General features: G+C 36.4%; 1 protein-coding gene across 1 annotated transcript in view; it reads left to right on the top strand.

Annotated features, from left to right (window-relative positions):
* CDC73 (cell division cycle 73) overlaps nt 1–26,521 on the top strand; it is a 113,116-nt gene that overhangs the window by 73,358 nt on the left and 13,237 nt on the right. Inside the window, exons 11-14 of the mRNA XM_063343136.1 lie at nt 14,963–15,020; nt 18,269–18,304; nt 18,684–18,771; nt 26,183–26,344. Coding sequence (XP_063199206.1) covers nt 14,963–15,020; nt 18,269–18,304; nt 18,684–18,771; nt 26,183–26,344 — 344 coding nt within the window. The remainder of the gene's footprint in view (nt 1–14,962; nt 15,021–18,268; nt 18,305–18,683; nt 18,772–26,182; nt 26,345–26,521) is intronic.

Below are 26,521 nucleotides of genomic sequence, written 5' to 3'. Positions count from 1 at the left end.
ATATCCTTGTAACTCTTAATCAGCATCTGCAAAGCTTTCTATCGCTGATCCGTTTTACTAAAGTAGAGTAAACTTATAGGGAGCATCTGTCATCTAAAAAAACACCCCACAACAAAACCTCTTAAGAACACACAAAAAAACCAAACCCTGTCATCTTCTTAATAACCCCACAAATCTCATGACCTTGGATGAAGGGTTGCATGTTGCAGATTCTTTTAAGTCTCTTTTCAAGGATTTGCATAACTAAGCATTCAGACTTCTACAAATGCTTTTTCTGTAATTTTTGGTTAATGCATGCCTGTGCTTTACCCATGTGCAAAGTATTATGGTTTACATTGCAGAAGAAAAGAAATAGCTTTTTGGAGACCAAACCTGATATTTTTTTTTCCCTCTCTTTTTTTCTTTCCCCGCCTCGCACTTTTGGATCTCCATCTTACTGTATTCCTTGGAGTTACTTATTTTGCCAAATATAAAAAGCCCTGTAATTCAATTAATGTCAATAAGAAGCATAATAGCGCAAAAAAGATGACAGTCATTCTCTGTTTCCTATTGCATATCTAGGTAAGCCAGCAAAGCAATAAAATAGAATAAAAATTCCTTCTTAATTTAATGAGGCCTGGATACAATACGAAAAGGGAATCCCCTTTTTCTTGAGAATCTAGGTCACCTCATAGGGAGATATGGAGAAGTTCTTTGCTGTGAAAAAATATTTTCTTTGCCATTTTCTTTTTGTTTGTTTGTTTTTTCTTTTTACAGTTGACCCTACACAGTGCTGTCTGGAACTATGCATCAGTATCTGTACTCTTATACTGTGTTTCCCTAATGACAAGAGGAGGGGTTTTTTGTTATGTGTAATTAACTTTCACTTATTTGAGGTGTGCTGGGGGAAGGGAAGGGAATGGGCAAGGAGGTATGTCAGTAATGTGGGAAACACTGGATGCAGCTGGGAAAGTTAGAGCAGGTCTCTTGAATCCCTGTACTTCTCTCACTAGCAGGTTGGTTGGGACCAACGCCAGATTAAAATTGGATCTGTGTATTCACATGATAATGCACACAATCTAATAAGCCTTGTGGAATGTTGACCATTAGGGAATAGATGCATCAGCCTACTCTGAATGGTCTGGTGGAGTCGGTTCAGGTCCCGTGTGGCCGGAGCTAATAAGCTCTGATGACTCTGCGTAGAATTGCTTGCTTGTTCTTGAAACAATGCTGCAGCATACATGAGATGCTTGCGAGATTTATAAATAGCAGCTCCATGCTGTGTGGCGATGCTCCTTGTGAAGCCCTGCTGGCCTGGGAAGTAAACTAGCTGTGTTTCTATGAAGCGTCCCTCAGCTCATGAAATCGCCAAAAGTAAGGCACCTCTGTCTTGTGGAATGGAAACCGTGCTACCTAGAATATCTGATCCCAGTTGATTGAGATCTGATGGCTAAGTTGGTGGTTTTTTACAACAATTTTCATACTGGTAGTGCCTTGTCGTTGTTTTTATCTAATTTTCAGATGTTTTTCTTCAAACTGGGCACTAGCTACTGACAAAAATGTCTGTTTGAGAAGATAAGGGTTTTTACTCTTGCTTCAAAATAGGCATATATTCATTTACCCAATAATGTGTCAATGTAGGAGCTGAAAAATAAGAAAGAAATATATAGTCTGGTATAAGCTCTTGAATAGTTGGTTTTTTTCATACATTTTCAAAATGCCTTTTTAGAAGAACAGGAATAAATAGAAACGTGTGAGGTTTTGTACTTATTACCAGCCTTTCGAGCTACACGTAAAATTACTATGCTGCCCTTTCTCAAAAGGTGACGCTGCTATTTTGTTTTGCTGTTTTTCTCATAAGAGTAGAGCACTGCCAGATTAATAAGACAAGGAAGTTACTGGATGAGTCTCTGAAATTGAATCTGTTTGTGACTGGTGAAGCCCTCCTAAGCATGTACAGAAAGTTCCAGGGTGTCATAACAGAGGAATTTTGTTACGCTTTGTTGTGTTGGTTTTGTTTTGTTTTTTCTTTTCTCATCACGATCATTCTTGGCATTGGAAGCCTAACTGTCTTCCAAAACATTGCCTGCTCTTAGTGGCTTACTCAGTTTTATTTCCTGCCACCTAAGTGCCTAGTTTTCCAGTGAGGGGATCTTACTTTGCAACAGATTGCTGTAGGAAAAAAAATAATCTTATTTATATTTTATCACTGACAGTAGACTTTTCAAAGGCAAAACAACTATTTGAAGTAACAGGACAGATGTGAGGGCTGAAGGAGAGCTGAAGAGGTCTTGCTGCTTAAGGCAGATTTCCTTCAGATAAACTGTGAAAGCCGCGGGATCATTATGGATATGGATGACTGATATTTGCTAACATGTGAGTAGCAGAAATAGTAGTTGCCGTGAACCTCACCCGTGTCTGTGCTGACTGGCATAGTCTGTCATCTTAGACGTTTATGCACGGTGGGAAGTTCTTAAAGATGAATTTGTGTATGTATGTGTGTGTACATACCCATGGAGGGGGAGTGGGGAGAGAGAGAGAGGGGCAACCATTTGAAAACTTTCAAAACCTATTTGAAAATATGCTTTTGAGTCTGCTTATTAGTCAGGGGGTTATTTTTTCTGCAGCGATGGATGAAGACTGTATAAAAGTCATAGCATAATAGGAAGATTCCAAAACTTCTAGAGTTTTTGTACGGCCCTTATCCTGTCTTCATCTTTGAATAGAATGGCCCCGGGCTGGAGAAACGAGACCTTGTCAGTTGACCTTCATTTAAGAGGACTGCATTTCTGCACTACCAAAAATACAGCTGTGCCCCAGCCATTTTATAAACCAGATCTCATAATGCATAGATAGAAGCTTGGAGATAGTCTATCTTCTATATGGATTGTGTATAAAATGAAAAAAATAAAAGTTGAATGCTGTCGTCTTAGTGCTTTGAGAAGGGCTTAATTTAATCTTCTCTACTAAAGAGAGAAGAATAATGGGGAATTTAGATATAATGCCAAAGGAAGCTGAAAGTAGAGGCAGAAGGCCAAATGGAAAAATTCCTCTCGTGTGATACAGCCAGAATCCTTCCTGTATTTTAACTTTATGCATGATTTATTGCCATTAAAGTTAGTTTTTTATATCAGCATATAACATCATGGCTTTTATATTCTACAGTAAGGTGTTGTGTCTCATAAGTTTACTCAGGACACAAATACCAATAGCACTTTGCACAATCTATTTGGTATATAAGATTGTGGCAATAATACACAAATCTTATTGCGTGCATGCTAGTGGAAAAAAATTTGAGAGCAGTTCTTTCAACCTAAATATTTGTCAAGAAGGACACAAGTAGCAACACGTTGTTGCTATGATGAAAATATGGTATCTATTCTTCTATTGTTTGTCCTCAACACGTGAATCTATAATGGGTGACTAAAATGCTTTTGTGTCCCAGGTGACTTTGTTATCTGATGGTTAATACTGTGATTCTGTTGCTTGATCTGCATATATGATTTCTTCTTCAAGTAAAACAGCCCTATCAAAAGGCTGTATAACTTATGTCAAAGAGCCAGACTTTTAGAACACACTTAAATGAAGACAACTGAAAGTTGAACAGTACATTGTCTGTTCTCTCCTTGGATACGAAACAGAAGGCTTTAATTTGTTGTAGTGTTTGGGGGTTTATTAGGTTTTTTTAATCTTGGAACCAGTCGTATAAATATAAAGGCTTAATCTAAGAAGTACAGAATTTTAGGTTCAAGCAGCTTCCTGGCTGTTTCTGCAGAGTGTACAGTAGTGTGATTTTAGCGCTACATAGTAGCGATCCCTGCAAAATACTTTAACTTTTTAAACTTTTTAATCTATTTGCATCTGTGCCTAGGGAGGGAACTAGGTTACCTAGTTGCACTGAGTGGAATTTCTTGGAAAGGAGGGGGGAGGCAGTAAAAAATGTTATGGTCTAATTTGAGTGCTCCTTCATAATTGTAGATAAAATCATATTTTAATTAAAACAGAATTCTGGAACGAGAGTTCTATAATGAAAAATACGTAGTGCATGGATCTCACTGGGAAAGCTGGGGGGAAAGAGAACTGGAGAATAGGATCATGAATGGCATATAACAGTACCAAAAACATGAGATTTTTATTCAGGATGTTTAATTATGGTGGTGTGTGTGAAACTTTTACACAGCGCAGTCCAAGGAAAAGATCTAGGTAGCCTAGAAGACGGTTTGACAGAGCTCCTGTGACTGCTGTAAGTGGGATGCTATTATTGTAAATTCTGGAAGTGCTCAGACTTCAGAATATCGTACTGAGAAATATATGCTAATGATTTTTACTAGTGGTGAAGCAGCCGTTTGAGGATACTGAAGAGAGCAAGTTTTTTTTCCATGATGCTTTGCTGTGTTAAATATATAAAGCATGGGAAGCTAGAGGCTATGTAATTCCTGAAGTTTAATATTAACAACTGAGGTACTATTAATATACTGATTATGAACTTTGTAGGTTTTGTTCTTGAATTTTGTATGACTATTCTTTTAAATCCTAAATTGCTTCTATGCCCTGAGTAAAAATGTGGGAAAATGTTTCCATGGATCTGTTTATTTTGTTGAAATCTGAACGTAAATATTTTGATCCATAGATGTGTTTTCTTTGAAGCAAAACCTACTGAAATCTTGTGTTTTACTTGATAAAAGTGTATGAAATAGCTAGGCAGAAAGAAACATTGCAATCCGATGTCAGGTCCCGTCATAACAGTTTTCCAAACAGTGCTTTTTCATACGGCACCATATAGCAAGCCTGTACATTGAAAATATAAGGCATTCTGTTTCTGTTCAAAATAGATGTTTTCTCTCATATTTAGTATTTTTAATGAATTGAAAGCTTAATCACAAGATGACCAATAACTTTGTGTTTGGGGGCAGATTGTTATGTGTCAGATTTCCCAGCTTCTTGTGATTAAAAACTGTGTGTGGATCAGTTCCTCTGAACACATTATCAGCCTGTTGACAAAGGCTGTTATGTTGTCACGTGTGAGGAAAGGAGATGGGGAACAGAATCTGGGCTGGCAGTAGGTCCCATCCCGCCAGTAGGTCCCATCCCATACCCCCAGCTAGAGATGCTTTTATTGCAGAAACCTCTGTCTGAAATTTTTGCTGCTGTTCCCATGTATTTTAACCTTGAATAACGCTGTGTTTACACATAGTGCTTGGCAAACATTTCACAGGGGCTTTTCTGATTGTACAAACTGTAAACGTAAGGCTGTCGTTAGTCATTTGAGAATGGGGGAAACAACCAAATTTGCATTCTTGCCATGGAGAAGTGATACCTTTTGCTGCCATCATGATCCAAGGGTGCTAAGCCACAGTGTTCAAAAGCAAACAAAAAAGTCTGTTTGCCCATCGTTCTCTCACCACCATCTACCAAAAAAACTACTTGCATCCGGTTTTGATTCACTTCCTGTCTTCATGGTACACAACATATTTTCTTCCCTTCAGTCTGTTTAAATGAGTTAAAGCAATAAGATCTGTAGAGTAAGAGCAGGACAAAAGCACGTGGGTGTCAAACAAGACCCTCTTGGGGTGCCTTAGCATACAACTAGCAAAGTAAAGAAATACAAAAAGAGTTAAGAAGAAAAATTGAGATAGCGTAAATTTCATTACCAGTATTACCTGACTGACCGTATGGACCGGTACTTTAGTACTACTAGCAGCCTGTGCCAGTTATAATATGCTTCAAGATCATCATCTTTTGTGGTTTAAAAAAGCTACCTACTTTTTTGCAGCTGAACTCGCATAGTAGATTAGCTGCTCATAAAGGAGGAAGCCTTGAGCGTCAAGACAGTCTACATTTAGAACATTTTTCTAGACTTTTCCCTGGCCTGTGAAAGTTCAAAATAGCCCTTTCCACGTTGAAGTGGTTATAGTCTGTTGTATTCTTATAATAATCACTGTCATCGCTCAAGCCCTCTTATCTCTTGGCTTGTTTATTACAATTTATTATAGCTGCAGCTAAAGCTTTTGATCCTGAAAAAGCTCACGCTGGTTTTGAACTCGGCAGTTACTTTTCTAGGCAACACAAACAACTAAGAGTTCGTCACTCCACTGTTCAGCTTTGTGCCTTGGGTCCTCAAGGAATACAGTTTCAGGATTTTCTCCTGATATTTTAAGTATTCCGAGGTGATTACTTGGAAAATTGCTTTCATCTCTCTGGCCATGACCACTCATGCTAACTATGGTTTCTTGTAACATAATGCAATATGTAACCGTAGTGCTGGGTTTGCTAGAGCTGGCAAGGTACAGAGGAATAATATTAAAACTTTTTCTTCAGTGAATAGAAAGGAGATGATAACATCAGAACAACTGCGAAAAAGTGGTGCTGGGTAATTTGTTAAACAAGCAAACACAAAACCACCTAAAGTCTTTAGTTTCCTATGTATTAGAATTCTAATATTACAGCATCTTCTGTTCTAGCAACAGGATTCAGTATAACCAAGGAGAGTCTGGGATGAGCTTCATCGGTTTCTGTTGCATTGAGACAGAATAGCATCACTTAATCAGTCACTTGGGTCTTGGTTCAGTTTGAGGGTTTTGGGGGCGGGGGGGGGGGGGGGGGGAATCACGCAGAAGTTAAGGATCCATCTGTGTTCATTTAGGCAGCTGCAGAGCTTTTTCAAAATAATCTGCTCACACAAAGCACTTTGAGTCTTTCCAGAAGTTGCGAAGGAACCTTTTTGAGGTCTTTATAAGCCTTTTCCTTTGCAAATTTGTTGCTCACAGAATGCAGGTATAAGTGGGATCTTCCCATCGCTCTGTACTAAGCAACGTTTTCTTTAATATACATATGACGGTTCCCTTGAATACCGTTTTCAAAGCAGGATCTGAATAGAAAAATGACAGTGCTTTTCTACATATATTCAGAGTTTGCATGTCAGCAGTGCTTTTATGCAAATGAGTTGCTTGAGCCCCATATTCTGTGATATTTCTGGTGAAAAACCACTTTGTACGAGTGAGTAACGGTTACAGATGATATTGGAGCTAGAGATTCATGAATGCTGTGAAGCTGAAAGTTGGAGACTAAAACATTGGCAAATTATAGTAAATTCACAATGATTTAAATTCTGGTTCTATTGAATTGACGTGCCACGCTCTGATTTTAGTATACAGAAAAACCAGTGTGTGTAAACCTTTGCACCTGACTTTTGAGAAAGACAAAACAATTCTTTTGTTCTCGAATTGTGTTTGTCAAAACTCTTACTGATTGCCAAGTAATATGTGTGAGGCCAGCTCAGATAATTAACCCAAAGGGAAAGAATTCTAAGGAAAAATAATGTTTTAGTGATACTACTTTTGTCTTTTCACAGACTTCAAGGGAATGAGTCATTTAAATAAACATAGTATGTATATTATAGGCAGGCCTTTATTTAAAAAAAAAATAAACAAACAAAACCTGTGGAGTTCTCTTCTCAGGATTAAGAGTTGCTGGTTTTCGATGAAAACAGCTTATCCCCAGGAAAATGGAAGTGCCTACATGTTTAATCTGGCTTTGTCCCTAACATTCCTCTTCAGCTCAGAATTGCTTTTGCAATAGCAACAGTTTGAAATTACATGACTGATGTAAATTCAAGATGAAGATCTTAATTTTACTGGTATTTTGAGCAAGGATAAAGATGGGAGGAGCTCTATCACACTTCATTGACGACTGTTCAGGAACGTTTGGAAAGCTTGGCTTTGAGGGTAATGCTTAAGTTTTAAGGCATCTCAGTAATTGCTGCTTTCATTAACTCTTTCCAAAAGTATATCCAATCTTTTATTATTATTATTTTAGCATATTTATATGGTTTTGTCCCTAGTTGATCACTAGCCACAACAGTATTCATTTAGATTCAGTTGTGATGTGTTGCTTAGAACCATTTTCTTTGCAGAACCAGGACATTGCCTAAGCTATCTATAAGCAGACCAGTTCATTCAGTCATATTTTTCCATGTTTAAACTGAACTTCTTTTAACCTGGTTGTAATAAAAAAGAAATCGCAATGAGTGTTTTTCATTTCTTTCAATGACACTGATCTCCAGGCCTAACCTGCTGCTACTTTATTATGTTTTACATTGTCGGTGTTTCAGAATTTGTCTGTTTTAGTTCATAATGGATTAATAAAGGACCAGATCTGTAAACAAGAATTTAATTTCAATGCTGGGGAACAACAGGTATTAGTATTTCTAAATTTCAGTTAGTCCCTTGATGATATCAGCGTAACTTTATTTCTGCCACTCTCCTTTGCTTTTCCTTTCACCCTCTCTCTCATCATTGTAATGCTGTACTCATTCAGAAGAGACTGTCTACATCTGATTTCCTTACACTTGTGAAATTTGTTGTATGTGCTAACTTTAACACTATTTTGAAAACTATAATGAAATTTGCCTTATCTTTCTAAGAAGATGGGCATCAACTTTTCTTTTTTGCAGCTGCATTTGAGGATTGGCAATGTTCCATTGATTTATTTTTTTTTTCCAGACTGTGCTTTATAAGACATGATCTTCCGTATAAGCAGTTCTGTATTTTGAAATAAATATGATTTATATAATTATTAGTAACCCCTTTGTCACATCAGGTTTTTTTAGTGGTTGAAGTGGGAAATAGCGAAGCTTCGGTGGTGTTTTCCTTAGGCAGTTGGTATCAGAAGTCTTTGATAAATAATGGTAAACTTTTCCCCTTTTTAAATTCATTCTATAAAAATATCTTCTAGTCTGCTTAAACTCCCACTCTCTTTTCTAACTGTAAGGAAGTTGAAACAATGTAAACAGTAGAAATGACCTTTTTATGAATACTGTAAGCAATGGAAGTTAAAATGACTGCGATATTAGCAGTATCCTGTTATCAAATGGTATTTTTTTTTTTTTACAGCATAGTTTAAAATTAGGAAGGCAGTTAAAAGCTTGCTGTCTTGGGGGACTGCATATGCAGATTTCTGTGCATAAAATATGCAAATAAGCTATACCAGTGTCATGTGAAGTAAAATGATGATGTGAAACACTAGTAAACTTAACATGTTTTTAAAATTTTCTTGATATGAAGAGAAATCAGAGAATTATTAGGAAGACTGCAGAGGCAGAGCTTAGAATCATAGGATGTGTTGGATTGGACGGGATCTCTTGGTTATTTGGAAGATTTTTTTTTTTTTTTTCTTTCCACCCCAGGGCTTTTAAGGGCTTTAAATTTTTAGAACAAAGCCCTATGTTTTTGGAGTCTAAGCTATTTATATGAAATAGAAAGGTGTTGCTGTCAAGATTAAAGTAGGGCATCTGGACCAGATGTTAGATACCTGTTTTTGAAGTCATCCCCTTGTTCTGTCTGTTTAACATACCTGGGTGTATACAAGATTTAATTTCTAGAAAAATAATGTTATTTTTAACTATGCAGTTGTTTTAGATTTTGCCATAGTTCTTTAGGCTGGCTTTACTAGAATTTTCGAAGATTCAATACCTTAAATCACTCAGGCAATGGTAGTATAGTTGCTGGTAATTAAAATGAGTTCTTAGTGTATTTTGCCCTAAATTGACTAGATCAATTGAAGTCTGTTCTTAAAGATAATTTTACAAGCTTATCATCCACGTATATTTATTTTCTTTCTCATTTAAGATCCAAGTGTTGCAGTTTTACGATGTTCATCTTTATGAACAGTCCTTGGTTGAATTGTCTTCCGTCATGGATGGTGAAGCTGAAAGCTGCTTTATGTTTCATATGCAAGCAGTTGCTAATACTTCTTGCAGAATCAAGTGTTACTTTTTACTTGTACTACTACTGTGCCAGGAGCATGCAAGTTACCTAATAACGTTTAGATTTTTGGGTAAACGTCTTGTACTAATTTAAATGTTATAAAGGAACGAGATAGAAATTAAATTTGCTAAATTAAAAAAGCCACAAGATGGCATCAAATTGTCAATTCTGTCTGTTGCTCCTAAAATTTTTTTTTTTAAAGGTCAAAATATTACAGACTATGGATCGATCTCTACGTGGAAACCAGTTGGGACAGTGAATGTGCAATGAAGTACTTTAAGTTTTTTTCCTTCCATCACTTGTACCTTGTGAAGCCACAATAAGAAACTTTTAGTAGCTTCTTTTTGTGCTTCAAGAGAGTAAGCTGTCTTGGGTATGTGTGAAATGTGCCTCCACGAAAAAATTCTACCAATATAACATGTTTTATTGCTTAAAACATGAGCGTTCATTTCCTAAAACGTAGCATGAATTATGTTCAGGCAATTTGTGATTCCAGTTGAGAAATGAGTGAAAGTAACTGAACTGTGGATGTTAATGCTCATTTAGACTTAAGAAAAGTAAGAGGTATCTAAAATATAGATTTAATATTTATTATAAAATATAGAAAAATACTGGTTAGGTCCTGGTATCACATGAATATTGGTAATTGTTGATTTTTGCAAATTAACACAAATAATGACTTTTTGTAATTAAAAAGATCAACAAACACTGCAGAAGATTTTAAAAGCTGTTAAACAAAAAAGCCACCCACTGGTGGGTAACTAAATACACCTGTAGATTGATCATAGATAATTTTTGATGTCTGTGTAATGCAATATCTCAGATTTACTATTGCAAGAAGTAGAACTTTTAAAAGTTGTTGCATCCTCAACCCATTTTAACATGAAAAGTTCAATGTATTGGAGGACAGACACGTGTGGTAAGAATCTGTCCACAACAGTTTGCGTCTTTGTAATATATTGGAACTTGCCTGTATGATGTAAAAGCAGGGACGGGAAAATGAATGCACATGTGAAAAGAAAGGTGTGAAGTAAGCTGTACGCAGAACATACAAATTTAAGGGACTTTAGGCGATAGACCTAAAGCTTCTTGTTATTGTAAACATAGTTTACTCTCACAAAAGTTATCAGAGCACATAGCAGTGTCTGAATTTTTAAGACAAACATCGAAATTGTCTGAAGGAATGAGGGAAGAAAAGAACACACTAAAAGCTTAATTAGGCGTACAATAATAGTAGAAGTCAATCATCCTTCAGGGTGTGGGGTTTTTTCCTTGTTTGATTCTAAGTGAGAAAATGGTTTATTTTTTTTTCCACATGTACTAACCTGTTTTCTATTCATGCATTGGTTTATGAACACAATATTTTGGGGTAGGACAATGCTGAATAGCAGAAGACATACACTAAAATAACAACAGTTATTGAGCAGACATTTTGTAAACATCTAATATGATAGGAAATACTGTTATTGAAATGGAATGAATTCCACTGAAAAATATATACCATTGTGTAAATGGTGTGGTGAAATTCAGGAAAGTATGAAACTTTCGGTATCTGTTGTCCTGATTTCATTCTATGTCAGGTTATTGCTTCTGAATGGTTAAATACTCATATATTTAATGTAAATCATAAGTAAACTGTGTATAACCTTCTATGGTAAATTAGCACAGCTAAACCAAGTAATACGTTCTTGATTAAAATACATTGTTAAGTGGTCGTCTTAAAGAAGATTTGTATTTTTCAAATTACATGGTTTTGTTACTAAATTAGTTTCAACTTATGAATATTCATAATATAGTCCGTAACAGTCTCAAACGGCTTATGCATAAGAATGAGGTATGTCATCTTCGAGCAAAACTGTTAAGTGTTCAGAAACTTTGAGGAAATGAATGTTCTTTAAATAGCTAAACAGTGATTTCTGCTGCTTCTGATGCTTAGGGTACAGCTGCACAAACAAAAGCTCCCCTAACTGGAGTTTGAATTTGCAGTGTGCTAGTTACTTAAGAGTAAATTTTACATTAAAACCTTCACATTAGAAGATTTGAAGTGTCTTACTGAGCGCACACTGAGAAATAAGCTACTGTTTTTACAAGGAGTTGGAGCATGTAAACGAGAAGTTGCCTCCAAGTAGGTAACGCGCCGTAGATTACCAGCAGCACTTACCTTGTGTGGTTGAATGAACCAACAGCAATGGCATTTACTCCATCAACTTAATTTTCTTCTCCTCTGGGAGAAATCCTATCATGTAGGTCTCTGTGGCTATACCCGCCTTGTAAACAGAGCTCGTGTCATAAATTAGTGCATTGTATTAGGAAAAACTTATACCTCTGTCTAGACGCTTTTGAAAAGCATGACTTCTGTATCTAAACTCATATCTTCTGTTTTCAGGACAGAATAAAGTGTTAGTAAAATAATCCTGCTAATGAAAGCTTATTGAAAGCAGGTTTTCTTCTCCACTTAGTGTATATTGTCAACCATGACTGCTCTGTACTTTTGTTTTTTCCTCATATAAACAGTATACTCTCCTCGTTACAAACCATTTAAGGAATGTGGGCTTGAAATAGTGTTTCTTTTGCTACATTGTCTACAGTTTTTGCATAATAAGAGGTGGTGATTAGGTCACTGATAATCATAGAGAGATGTAAATCAGTTACAAAGAATGGATGTTACGCCTTCAGTAGGAGACAATTGAGCTACTGTGCTAAAATGCCAGAATATCAGGAGTTGTGAGCTGCGGTTCATCCAGGAAATTATCAGTCTAAGGCAGTGATTTACAGGACTGAAAGCTGTGACCTCCATCATTTATTGATTTGCAGAAATTGTTCTTACAAATAGAAAGGTCATAGGCCTGGAAGGGGTAGCTGTCTTCTGTGTCTACTCGTTTAAATGAATTTATTTCCTACCATTAATCAGACATTTTCATGTGGGTTATTTAATTTTTTTTTAATGTGATTTGTTGTTGTTTTGGGGGTTTGGTTTGGGGTTTTTTTTTTCAGTTGCAATATTCTTAAAGCTCTGCCTTTTTCTTTTAGGCTTCTGCACTAAGTTTCACTTCAGTCACTTCAGAGAAGGCAATTTAGAGGAAAGCATGGGAACATTCCCAAATAGATCATTTGTTAGGCATGATTCTATGTATATTCTGGTGCTTTATGGAAAATTTGGTGACAAGAGAAATCATGAGCACAAGTTGTATGGAAACCAAAGCAAGACTTCGGTTGTAACTTTGGAAATTCTTGGAAAGCTTTGTAACCAAAACTCCAGAATCTCTGAAGCAGCTTCTGGTTTCCTCCCCTGTTGCAGCTGCCGTAGCACCTGCAGGGTCTGTTTGAGAGGTTGGAGGCACTGAATTATGTGGAAGGAGAGGCAGAAAAGTTGCATTACTGATTCTGCAGGGGAGGAAAGAGGAATGGATGTGTGGTGCTGCAGACAGTAATAGTTAAGCATCCAAGCAAACTGAATTGGATTTAGAAACCTGAAACTTAGCATCGCAGGAAGTGACGTTTCTTTAGCTTGATAGTTGGTTGGTTTTTTTCATTTCATGAAATGCTGTGAATTTAAGGAAATGTTATGGGAGAATTCTTGTTATTTCTTCAAAATGTGAAATTAGTGCACCACAGGAACAGTCTTAAAAGAAACATTATTTATTTCCACTTTCTTGGTTAAAAGAAAGGTGGTGATTTTTCAAATAACTGCTGTTTCTCAGTCACAAGGCACCTTTCCAAGGCAGTCAGCCTTTCCTGCTGCTCTTCCTTTACAGTGTGGTATTTTGATTTTTATCATTTTCTGAGTAATTATTGTGAAAGGACACTGGCAAAAATACCTTTTCTTGAATACTAAAAAAGTAAGTCTTAAAATAACAGTTACTGACTCAAGTGCCCTACATAAATGTTGGTATTTTAATAAGCAGAAGAGAGTACAGGAAAAATTCTAGTTTAATCCATTTCTTGCAATGGGGGGTTAAGTCCTTATACTGAAGATTAACGGGCGGTTGCTGACTGTAGAAGTTACAAAAGCTGTGCGCTGTACCAAATGTCAGCTCCAGCCTGTTGTAACTAATCACGGGTGGCATTGACTAAAGCTCGGGGAAGAGATATTTTGAGTGAATTTGTGTTTTCTAAGGGCTTGTCAAGCGATCTTCTCTTCCATTTGTACTTCACAGTTCTTGAGATAAAAACAGTTTTAACTTTCATGGTGCGGACTTAAAAGCAGTTTCTTTGGGTGTTATTTAAATCATGGAACTTGAGGCTACTTGCATGTAGTAGCCTGCTTTTTTATCTTGAATTACAGAACATATTGTTATTTATGCATGGACACACAAATGTAATAATGTCGTATTGGAGTCCTTTCAAACAGGTTTTTACCAGGGTGGGATCTCTGACCTTTCTGAGTGTCTCACAGTTGTAGGATACGCTTCACGTAGCGTTTAAGTAATTTTCAGATAAAATTCACGGTTTCATGTTAGCAGATTTTCTGTCAGCCTTGCAAATTGAAGTAGCTGGAATATATAGCATTTTTTTACAGCTGTAGTAATAGTGTTGGTAGTATATGTTTTGTTCAATGAGGTTTCACAGAAGTAACTGAGAACAGAATTTGTTGTTGCAGGAATTCAGTGTTGCTTTGGAACCAGACATGTGTGACCTCATTGTTCTCTGAGGTGGTGTGTTGACTCTGCAGAGTTAACAAGAATAAATAGTAGTGCAAGTCTTTTGTTTGTTACATTAAGGTAATTGGATAAGGCATGAGCAGAACTAATTATCATAAGAATGCTATTTCTGGGCACTAAAACTCTTCAAGGCAGGAATGCATTGCAATTTTCTTGATCCTAGTTTTCCATCCAGAGCATAAGTAGATGTTGTTTTGAAATTTCTATAGCCAACTGCTTGCATTTAAGTTACTAACCCTTGGTGAAAGTGATCGTAGGTAAAATAAAACAAGACTATAAATAGAAGATGTTTCTTTGAATATAGAAAAAAGTTTCTGATTGGTATTTGATGGTTAAAATGTAAACCTGCTAAAAGCTTGTGAGGTTGTCTGTCGTTCCCAAGTCTAAAACAGAATCTGTAAAGAGTTTTGAATACATTCACTATTTTGTTTCTCCTCTTTAATGTAAATGTTTTGTCCTCATTTTCATGATACCCTCTGTAGCTCTGTGTTCATTTAAAAAAAACCATGCATGATAGGAAGGCCAGCTGTTAATGATACCTCTTCTGTCTTTTCAAAGGAAGGTGCTTCTGCTCGAAAAACACAAACTCCGGCAGCACAGCCTGTACCACGACCAGGTAAAGTAACCTGCTTTCATTTGTGCTTCTGTCCCAGATATGTATGAGTTTCAAAGAAGTACTATCGTAAGCTCTAGTTAGCTGAAGAATGAAGTGGGGATCATTTATTTGTGGCCTTTAATTGCATACATATTGGAAATAGCACATACCTTTCTGCTTAATGTTATACCATGCATAGATGGAATTGAAATGGTCCAGAGTCTGGGGCTTGGGTTTATTCTCTTTGGTGTCTTGCCCACTTATCCCACTGAAAGGATGCACTAGTGAAATTAAAAAATTACAAACTTCTTGGTTGTCAGCTTGGTAGTTCACAAATGCCAGCTCAAATATATATCAGGAGACCTGGTTAATACTTCAAGGAGAAACAACCTAAATAGAAAATCTCAAAAAGTCTCAGAGAGATAAAAATTATTACTTCTGTTGTCAGTGCATCAGAAAAAAGTCTTTCTCTGAATGTGTTATCATTACTTCTTCACACTTCTTAACATGTGAAGTATTTGTAATGGGGCCAGAGTCCTCAACTGGCTTTTTCATTCCGACTTTAACTATCAAGTCATTTTTGTATATCAGATTGAATCTCAAATTGAGATTCAAAGATAGAATGATATAGGTACTTTGTTTTGTTTTAATGAGAAACCTTTAGAGTTTTTAAAAGTGTGTAAGGGCACAGAGAGTACATGAGAGGATCAGTGTTTCTAAACAGCTAAGTGCATATGTGCACCTGGATTACCTATTATGAGAATTTCTGGTTTGGTGGAAGAAAGTCTTGAGCGAAAGGTGCTATTTAATAACAATGCGATGGTTGCTGTTTTTATGAAGGTATTGGAAAGGGGACATTTTGGGTTTCTTGGAAACAAAGCTACCTTTAAAAATTAATACACTTTTTCTAACAGTACTGCTGCAATATTGTCTTGTTGAGACTACTAAACGCTTCCTTGAGATTTATTAATAGGATTTAATGCTAAGATTTAATATTGTAAACATGATACTTCCCCAAAAAAATCTAGTCTAATATTGAATATTCTCAGCATACCTGAGTGCTGTTGTTCACAGATTCTTCTGTTTTGTTATTTTGGTGCTAGAAAGGTCATGCTGCCTGTCATATTTATCTCACTAGCCCTGTTAAGCATAATAATGCAAATAGAGTTGACAGACAGCAGTATGAAAAGGGTAGAAGTGGCAAGAGCAGAAATCTGACTGAATTGTCACAGGTCCCTACTGATAGCTGTAACTTCATGGGCATTAAGTGGCAGAAGTGGGGAGTGGTGGTTCGTTGGGTTTTTTTTTTTTTGGTTTTGTTTGTTTTTTGGGTTTTTTTACCTGATACAGGTTATACTGTTATGGCCCTTCTCTAAGGCCAATATAATCCGTTATCTTGTCTCTATATTATTGTAAGTTGAAGAGAGAATAAAGAAGAGAGGTCTAGTCTGAAGAATGTATGTGCTGTTCCTTTAAAAAACCAAAAAAAAAAAAAAAAAACCCACCCAAACCAACATGACCCATATTTGGGGGTTTGGCACTTTTAAATTAAGTAGTTATTCTGTTCTTAGCAGTCAAATTATTTAAAACATGCAATTTCCAGGAGGATGATGCTGCGCACATAGAAGCGTTAGTTGAATTTAGACAAAACCATTGTACAATACTGATTTGAAAAAATTACCTATGAGATGTGCTTTTAATTTAAGATTTTTTTTTTTTTCTGTGCACCTTTCTGCAGTACCTAATTTTCCACTAACATGTCTTGGTAGGGCTATCAAAATTCTTACACGTTCCCTTTCCCGTTCCCCCCCATTTTCTTTTGTTTGCTTTTGGTTTTTTATGTTTTTTTTTTTTTCGGTCAGCTGATGCTTCACATATATTTCAGGAACTGTTTTACATTAAGGAGAAACATAGATTTAAAAAAAAAAATCGTTGGGTAGGTAAAGTTCATGGAGTTCAATATAGTGTCACCAATTATATCTGTGCACTTGACAGTGTCAGGAAAAGATAATTAAGGATATGGTCTCAATATTTCAACAATGGCAACTATGTGTTGTGAATATTTATAGTGTTCTAGCCAGTTTCTGAAACAGTTGGTCATAAATAAACATGAATAAGTTGGTGCTATGAAATTGGAAGTCAATTAATTAAATTTGTCATGCATAGTAGCAGTTGAGACGAGTTAGTCTGCATCAGTGTTTCTACTAGTTACTATTTTCTGATGTTGTGAATTAGGATAAACACATGCGATGGTAATGATCAAGCACAAGAGTTCTTTCCTAAAATTAGGATTCATGAATCCTGAACTACAAAATATTTATTTGGAGGAAGCCAGGTTATTCAGTAATAGCACCAAAGTGAAGAAACATACATGCTCTTCCAACTTTGGACTGAAGTGTCTCCCGTATTGAGGAGGTCACAACTTGGAAGACTGAAGTGGAAACATTGTACTGGGGGAGGGGGACACGCTCTTTGGTTTCGATTTGGCTAGTATTGTTTGGTGGGGGATTTTTTGGTGGGTTGTTTGAGGGTTTTGGTTTTTTGGTGTGTTTTTTGTTGTTGTTTTGTTTTGGGGTTATTTTTTGTTGGTGTGTTTTTTGTTTGTTTGGAGGGGTGGTTGGTGTTTGTTTGGGGTTTAGTTGTTTTTGTTTTTGTTTTGTTTTTCTTTTTTTTTTTGCTTGAGTGCTACTGTATCTCTCAAGTTTCACTGTTTCTGGCATCCAGATTGCTCGTGTAATTCAAATTGCAATCTGAAAACTAGCGTGAGTACGCCTCAAATTCAGATTTTGATTGTTCATAGCTACATTCTACAGATATCATCTACAGTAATAACTACTAATGAAAAGGTGAGGGTCTGTAAAGATTAGTTTTCTGTGAAACTGTCTTCCTGTTTGTTCAGCACTATTGAACTTAAGATCTACAAGCAGCTTTTTTCAAGACTGCTGGCAATTTTTGTCAATGCCGTAGTGCCTCGACCCTTTGAGGAGGATGGACAGGGATGACTAGTTTCAGTAAAATGAGGAGAGATTGACTCAACTGTCTTAACATCTGTTTCAGATGCTCAAAAGCTCTTTGTCTTCTGCATAGCGAGACCCAAATTATAAATCCATTCTTCAACTTTGTGTATTGCATCTGTGAAAATGATCTAATGATTATAGTGTGACTCTTCTCTGTTCAATCCTGCAACTAAAAACATCGAAATGTTGCCTTACAATGATATTTGTATTTATGTATTAGTCATTCTATCATATTTTCTGTTTTCTTCTCAGTTTCTCAAGCAAGACCACCTCCAAACCAGAAAAAAGGTGAGTCAGTTTTAGTTACAGGATCCTTTTCATTTTTGTGTGAATTTTGCCCACTCTATCTTTTGCTGGAATTACAAGCAACAATATAAACAAGCAGTGGAATGCAGACAGCAATCTGTTTTGCTAAATATGGGTCCTACCCATATTTAGAGACTCCCGACAGAGATGGGCTTTTTTTGGTGAATGAAGACCTTCAGTTTAGAAAAGATTTACTACAATTTTCCTTGAGTATTTTTCCATTATTATGATCTGTTAAGCAGGAGTTTTGTTTTTATGTACAGTTCTTTTAATGTACAAAGGGGAGGAAAAAAAACCCCAACAACCGAAACCACAACAACAAAAAAACCCACAGGCAAATGTAACTTTATTATCTCAACAGGATCTCGAACTCCCATAATCATTATTCCAGCAGCCACGACCTCTCTAATAACGATGCTTAATGCAAAGGACCTTCTGCAAGATCTGAAGTAAGTAGCTGATTAGAACATACTGTATAAAAAACTGTTTTCAAATATAAAGGCATACTAGTACCAAATTAGTAATTAGGCAAGAGGGAGTATCTGCTGTCTCATGACAAGCTAGTTTTGCAGACCTGAGTATAAAAGAAATGAATGCCGCTTGAATAGTAGGAAAAAAGCAAAAACTTATTCTCAGAATTTTTGCACGGTTGTGACCTGTGGGCCCAATGGGCAGATTGAGAAGAAAGTTTTACAGTACCATTTCTAATCTCTGCAGCGATTTTTCTTTTACGTAATGTATACGCAGACATGTGCAACTGATCAACACACCCTTACAATGGAGGAAGGCTTAGAGAAGATAAGCAAGGGCAATGTGCTCATGGAGCTCCAAAAAAAATTTTGGGAAATGACCACAGTTATTGTAAAGGAGAAGGGGACCAGAGGGTAGCCTCTGCTTTAGATAAACAGCTTTATCAACTGAGCAGGTCAGTGGGTTGTGTAAATAAAGAATTATTTTTTTTAAAGTTCAACAAAAATAAGAATAAAGCAATGTCATTAAGTATTGATGCAAATTCATTCAGCAAAATAGCAATAAGTTGGTAAAAATTTTTTTATTGTGTCACACATCTGATTCTAAGATTTAATTCAGTATGGATGAATGCAATCAACACTGCAAATTACTTTCTTCATAGTAAGGTAAAATTCACTATTATGGTAAAAAAAAAAAACAAACTACAAAAAAAAACAACAAAAAAACCCCCCAACAAACAAAAAACCCACTTACCCACTCCCCTCCCAAAAAAACCCAAAGTATCTTTCTGCTTGTCATGATCAAGATCATGATATTTAGAGTTGCCTATCTTAATTTTTCTGAAACAGGCAGTCATTTTCACAGAGAAATACACTGTTATAGACTGTATTCAATGGTATGCTCAAAAAACAGAGAGCTCTTCTTTCTTCCACCTTCAGCGCTTTGCTTGTCCTTTATGAAACTATGTGCTGCTTTTCTTCAAAATTAGGCATCCTTATTGTGGTGCTTACAGCTTTCACTGGAGCTGTCCTAGAATGTTTTTGGAACTGTGCTGTGAGATACCAGGTGCCTTCTGATCTCCAGCTGTTTCTAGTTCCTAGATAACTGCCACGTAAGTGGTTCGAAGATCCAGTAAGTGTACTGGACTCTTGGTGCCTCTTCTGAAGTATTTAATCAGCGAGAAGGCTGGCTTTTAACATTATAGTTTAATGTGCAAGCAGTTACTGGACTGATACAATTGTGGTGACACAGGATGTTGCTTGTTTATGTGAGTTTTCATGTTTAAGAGAAAACTTCCCAAGTACAAGCCCTGGATTTTACATCAATATAATTTGTGTCTTCTGGTCCAGGAATAACTGTAATGGAATAAAGCACCTGTATGTAGTGTCTTAAGTATATCTGTGCTAGGAGGCTTGCACTATTTTCAGCTCCACTGGGGTAGAGCTACAGTTAACTTCTCAAGACGTGCCCCAGGGATTGTTAGAGCCTCCAGATCGAGGGAAAAAAAGAAATTAAGTTTAAGGGGTCAAAGGAGGACACTGATATAGTTAAAAAGTATGAAAGGTAAAGTGAAGAAGCCAAAGTATGTTAATGAATCAGAAATGCAATAGCAGAATTCAGAAGAGCAAAATATTAATTTAGCCATGACAGTTCTAGCACTCTTCTAGAAAATATGCCACCTGGCCTGTACTTTTTGCGTTCTAATTTATTGAAGTAGTGTGTTTAGGAATGGCTGCGGGGTTTGTTTTTGCTGTTCAGGTATGCAAAGTGTAAAACTAGCCTTGATGTAAAGTGTGATTGATAGATACGTGGTAGTTTTCCAAGGAAAGAAGACTTATCTAATTTCTGCCTCGTAAGTCACCGCCTCCTTTAACTCATTCCCCACTCTCAGCTAAATTTGCCAGGAGGAGTAGAGATTTGGAAGACACATGTCATCACCACAATTTTTGGAATAAAGAAATATTGTCCAGACAGATTAAGACACACCCAAATTAATACTCCCTCCCTTACCCCTGCTGGGGACGATGCAGGTAGATTTAAATTTCTTGTATTTCTATAGGTAATCAGCCTGCTCGTGTTAGCTGTCAGAGGAGATCAATGATAGAGCACAAGGAGAGGGGACTTTAGGAGCTGGAAGAGTAAGAGCCATTGCAGGGGAGACTGCTCAGAAACGTAGGAGAACTCTGGGAGAACGAGGCCCCCAGGACTGTTAGGGTATGGAAGCTGTGATTCAGGTGTGACACCGGCTGTTTACAGGGCAGCTTTTTCTTCCATGCCTGATACCTGAGGCAGCACACATCGTTGAAGTGTGTGATAATAAAGAAAAAGTATTTGGGTTTCATAAATAGAACAAACTTTTGTGATTCCCTCCATTTAACTGTTTCTTAAAACAAAATAAGGAACAAAGTTAGCTGTAATTGTAATTAGTGATCAAACCACTTAAAATCAAAACTGTCGTAGCTGGAATTCCTGTCTTTCAGGATAATTTTTGTGTAGGATGCTGTATTATTTTTTTTTTTTATAAGTAACTGGACTGCAACACATTATCGCATTGGATATGAGAAAAAGTAATTGTGGTATCATTGGCAGATGTTTTAGGTTGTTTGTTGTAAAATAAATGGGACAGTCTGCATCCAGTACTAATTGTCAAGGACTGAAGGAAACTTAATTCATTACACCAATATTTTTAGTAACCCTTTTCATAGCTCTGTAGTATGTTGATTTTTCTCCCTTGCCAAATTTGGCTGACATTTATGTGATGCTTAGCATGTTTAATTCATCGCTAATGTTATGCTCTTTTTTGAGATAGAGAATATGGAAAGCGGGAAAACTGTCAGGAGTAGAATGAAATATATATAAAGATGAACTGGAAGCATGTTACTGGCTTAAGATTTTTTTTTTAAAGATATCTGGTTTGTCTGTTGGATGTATTTATTGCAACTTGGATATTGTAGGGGGACATTTCTGTATATAATTGTAATAGATACACTTCACATGCTGTATAATATGCAAGTATTCTTGATAACCTTTTTTTGAAAGGTTATTTTTTTAAACAGTCAAGTACAAGATAAAAAGGAAGAGTTTCTAAAAAATTAAAAACATGTAATTTCATTTAAAATTAGAACTGCAATACTTTATATTGGGAAGCTTCTTTAAAAGTATTTCATATAATACACTTTATTCTTACTCACTGTCTGAATGCAACGCTGGATATCGTAATTATAGTGTAAAATCTGGCTTTGCAAAGTAAGTATTTGAGAATATCTGAAGCTGGGCTTTTCAGAGGCAATGCTTCTGATTTACATGGAACAAAAGCGAGGCAAGAATTTTATCAGGCAGATGTAAATGATTAGATGATGATTATGTATTTTTATTATGATGATGCTTTTACTCATGATGTGTTTCACCATATGTGGCCAGGCAACTCACTGAGATTTATCCAGCTTTGATATTGAGCAAACTGTCTGGAAGATTTAGAGATGATGTATTACAAAAAACCCCTTTGTTCTCTTGCAAAAATAGGTGCATGAAGCTTTTGATACTGTAATCTAAAAAAAATATTGAGGGGGTTGTAAAAATAAATCTCCAGTTCTAAACACAATCAAATGTATATTAGGATGATCTCAGTTACTGTCCAGGATTGGAGTTGCCTTATTGTTGTTCATGCGTTTTTCAGTATACCTGAATTTGGCCAGAAAGTGCTGCCCTGACCTCAGTGAAAGTGTTTTAAAGTTAATGCCAGCAAGTGATGTGAGTTTAGAGCCTAGGCGTGATCAGCTCGGGCAGCTCAGTGGATAGTATCTTACCAATTGCCTCCCATAATTTGATCTTGTTCAATCGCTTGCCTGTGACCTTAGAAAAAGGACCTGCCGTCTTTGTAAAGTGAGAGAGTGAATAATGATTTTGGCAATTAACAGCAAGAGAATTGAGGGCTATTAATTTCCTAGTAGGGGTATAAAAATGTATTCTATGTAGATATGGGTTTGGTTTGGGTGTTTTGTTTTGGTTTTTTTCTAAGGAATAGTAATCTGGAGAAGCAACAAAAAAATGTAAGCTCCTGCACAGTCAGAATTCAGAACACATTTCTAGGGTGTTGGATGATGAAAAAGGTGTCAAGTACAAATGTGTAGTTAACCCACCAGCTATAATATTGTGGCAAATAATTCCGAAGAGAAGATTTTTTTTTTCCTTTAATACTCAGATTTCTTAAGCTTGTTTATATGTGCAGATAGTGATGGAATAAGCCATGATCATATTTATAATTATACAGTAATTTCTATTGATTCTCAATTCTTGAGCACAGGGCTTTTATTATACTTACTGAATTGATGGTTCCTGGAAATGCAAGCATATATTTCCTAAACTTTCTGTAAGCTGTCACTTATTCCTGTACTCTGTGTGTGTACATATATGTAACCATTTCCTTCAGTGCTTCCTTATGACAGTCATCTTCTGTACTGTTCAATGTGAATCTGCTCATTGATGTTTTTTCTTCAGAAAATTCAGATAACAAGATACTTTATGTTCTGTCCTGGAGAAATGTCTTCAAAAACATTCAGATTTTTACAGTGAATAAACCTGAAGCTGTTGTCTAGAAGATGCATAACTGAGGCACAACTGAGTGGTGCCTTAATGGCTCTAACACAGTTTCTAGCTGAAATGGAGAGAAACTGTCAATAAACTAGTGTTGAAGCAAATTCTTAAACACAGAAACATTTGAAGCTAAAAGTTGAGTTGAGATTGTCTGTCTGTTTCAGCCAAATTTGAGGGTTCTCAGATATAGTGGGAAACTGTTAGACTGTAGAATACCAATATTGCTTGTCTAATTTGGCAGGGTGGCTAGGTTTCCTGTTTCCATTTAAAACTGGTCTCCTTCACATTTATGAATTAAATTAAAAATGTGACCTTTTAGATTGCTGTTCTTATGAATATTTGATTATCACTGCAATTTGGTTTTTATTTACATGTTCTGTAAGAGTTTGTTTTCATTCAGTGCATGGGACATGTAATAACAAAATTCATCTCAAGCTCTCCACCATTTTAGGTGAATCTGCCTTTTTATATTGACCTTCCCACTTGGGGAGAAGGTGTTTGAGGAGGTTTGTTGGGTTTTTTTGTAATTTTAAAAATTATTTAAAAAAAACCCCACAACACAAACAACATCTTATTTCCATCTTTCCAGCCCAGATTTCTTTGTTCTGATGCATGAGGAGAGACTCATGAATGGCTTTCTTAAAAGCTCAAGGCAGCCAAGCAAATCCTCATTTTAAGTTATAAAATACAGTTTCCTATCAGTCAGCATTGGCAAAGCAAAGCCTGCAACACGCTGGCAGGATAGGCCATTAGGTATGATCGTGATTAAAGTTTCACCTCGCTTTTGAGTTTAAATTAACAACTTGATTAGAAATGTTTAATTCTGATGGCACGTTTCATAGCTTTTTCCAAAATAAACTGCGTTGAACGCTTCTGTGTGTAGCACACAGTTGTATGTGCCAGTCGGTTGTGGTGGGTAAACTATACGTAAAAATTAACTGTTTTCTGATTACTTCAATTACTGGTGAAATTACTGTCTTTATGTTTTGGGTTTTTTTTTTTTCCTTTTTATAATATTCTAGGTGGCTGAAGTGTGTTTTTTCCCAGTGTATCCTGTATAGCTTTTTTGTCTGTATTTTCTTTAGAATGGTGGTGTTTTACATGTACTAGATAGATGAGCCTGATCTAATACGTAGCTTAATTTTCCAGTGCAGTTGTATGCATTTGGACACACACTTCAGAAATTGGTTTGTGACTTTCCATTTTTGAAACACTGTTAAGTCATGAAGAGTATAAGGGTGCTTCATCTGTTTACGTTAAGAAAATAAGAGTTTTGCTTGAAGGTTTACTGGCAATTTCTACGTGCTACCTTAAAGAGTGTTTGGTTTGGGTTTTTTCCCCAAGATGCCATTTTCTTGTTGGATATAAGATAGTAGCAAAAACTGGTGTTTTCAAGTTGCTTGAGTAACTAACTTTTCCTCATAAATCGCTTTTCATTTCTTTTTTCTGTCTTCCCAGCAATAAGAAGTGCAGTCTGCCTGTTTTAAGCACATTCAAATTGGGTTTTAGTATTCAAATAGAAATAGGTTGAAGAGAACAAATAGAAATGGTGCAAACAACTTACCCAAAAAATGTAGCAAACTTTTTAAAAGCACCATCTGTACTATAATGAAGAGAAATGGTACCAATTATGTAGAGTACTGTGTTTTTAAAATGTAGCACCAATATTCTCATAATTTTTGCAGCTAAGTGAAACATAGTGTTTCTTTTTATCAGACGTTTTGGAAATGGCATGTCAGCAGCAAACAGTGTTAGTAGCGCAGCTGGGTGGGTCTGAGCAGAATATTAGGAGAATGTGGGTCTGAGCTCTGCTCTCTTCCTGGCCTGGTGTAGGTGATGCTAGTCACATCGGCTTACCTTTCTGTGACGTAGTTTTACTTCTATAAAATGCATGATTTTGTTATCTTTCCTTTTGACAAAATGCACGGAGATTCATCAGTTAAAAGGCTTACACTACTCTCGCATTTATGATGCCAATTTTGAGAACTGTTCTGTGTATTTTACTTTATTATGGCCACAAAGAAGTGACTCTTGAAATGAAATTTCATTTTTTTTGAAGGTGGGGGGCGGAAGAATAAAAGATCTGTAATTCATTTTGGGGGGGGGAGGTTGTATCTTAAGCATTTACTGTTGTCATATGGAGATTACATAAAACGTGAGGATCACATTATCCTTACTTTCAGAGCACTTAATCTATCAGAGAAGCTATTTAGAAAAAAAAAATAAATCCGGAATTGTAGTATCATCCATCATAGTAGCCAGATGGATCATTGATAATGTAAAATCACCACCATCCAAAAAAATAAAACCTCACTCAAAAACCTTTTTGACCAAAAATCCCAGCTTTTTTGAGAAAACATAGTTCTGATGGCTCCAAGAGCAACAGCTCTAAAATTTGCTCCAAGAAGCAATTGTTCCTTGGTGCCCCAGCTTCCCCGTGTTACCCTCCATCGCTAAAAAGAATGAGTTACAGCCATTCAGCAAGTTGTGGTCTGGCTTCTCATCTGCAAATGTATTAGGTAAGGTAGGCGAGGAATGCGATGAATGTATAAGAACGGGCCTGGCTGTAGCTTTGAGGGACAGGGGACATCTTACTACAACTGGTTTTAAGGGCTTATGAAATATTATTCTTATGCTTTTTGTTATTCTGAATGAGAAGTGATGGAGGCTTGGCATATTGAAGATGAGATGATGGCTTCAGTGACTGTTACCGATAGTGCAAAGTTCTGATAAAGTTGTTACTTTTCCTGCTGATTACATCAAAGAAATCTAGTGAATGTTTCTGTGTTCCCCAAGGTTTGTACCATCAGATGAAAAGAAGAAACAAGGCTGTCAACGAGAGAACGAAACTCTAATACAGAGAAGGAAGGACCAGATGCAGCCTGGGGGAACTACAGTCAGCGTTACTGTACCTTATCGAGTAGTAGACCAACCTCTGAAACTTATGCCACAAGACTGGTAAAACAATTTGCCCTTTAAGAAATTTCTTAACCAGGAGAATGCAGAATGTGGAGGGGACCAATAAAATGCTACTAAATTCACTGAAAAGTAAATTTATACAAGATATAAGAATGGATTTGATCGTTAACTGCATAGGAGTCTTCAGGTGGAAATAATGTGAAACTAAAATTCTTT

The sequence above is a fragment of the Chroicocephalus ridibundus genome, chromosome 8 (assembly GCF_963924245.1).
Source record: "Chroicocephalus ridibundus chromosome 8, bChrRid1.1, whole genome shotgun sequence".
NCBI classification, from domain to species: Eukaryota; Metazoa; Chordata; class Aves; order Charadriiformes; family Laridae; genus Chroicocephalus; species Chroicocephalus ridibundus.
The sequence above is the reverse complement of the archived record's forward strand: the minus strand, read 5'-3'. Positions and strand labels throughout refer to the sequence as shown.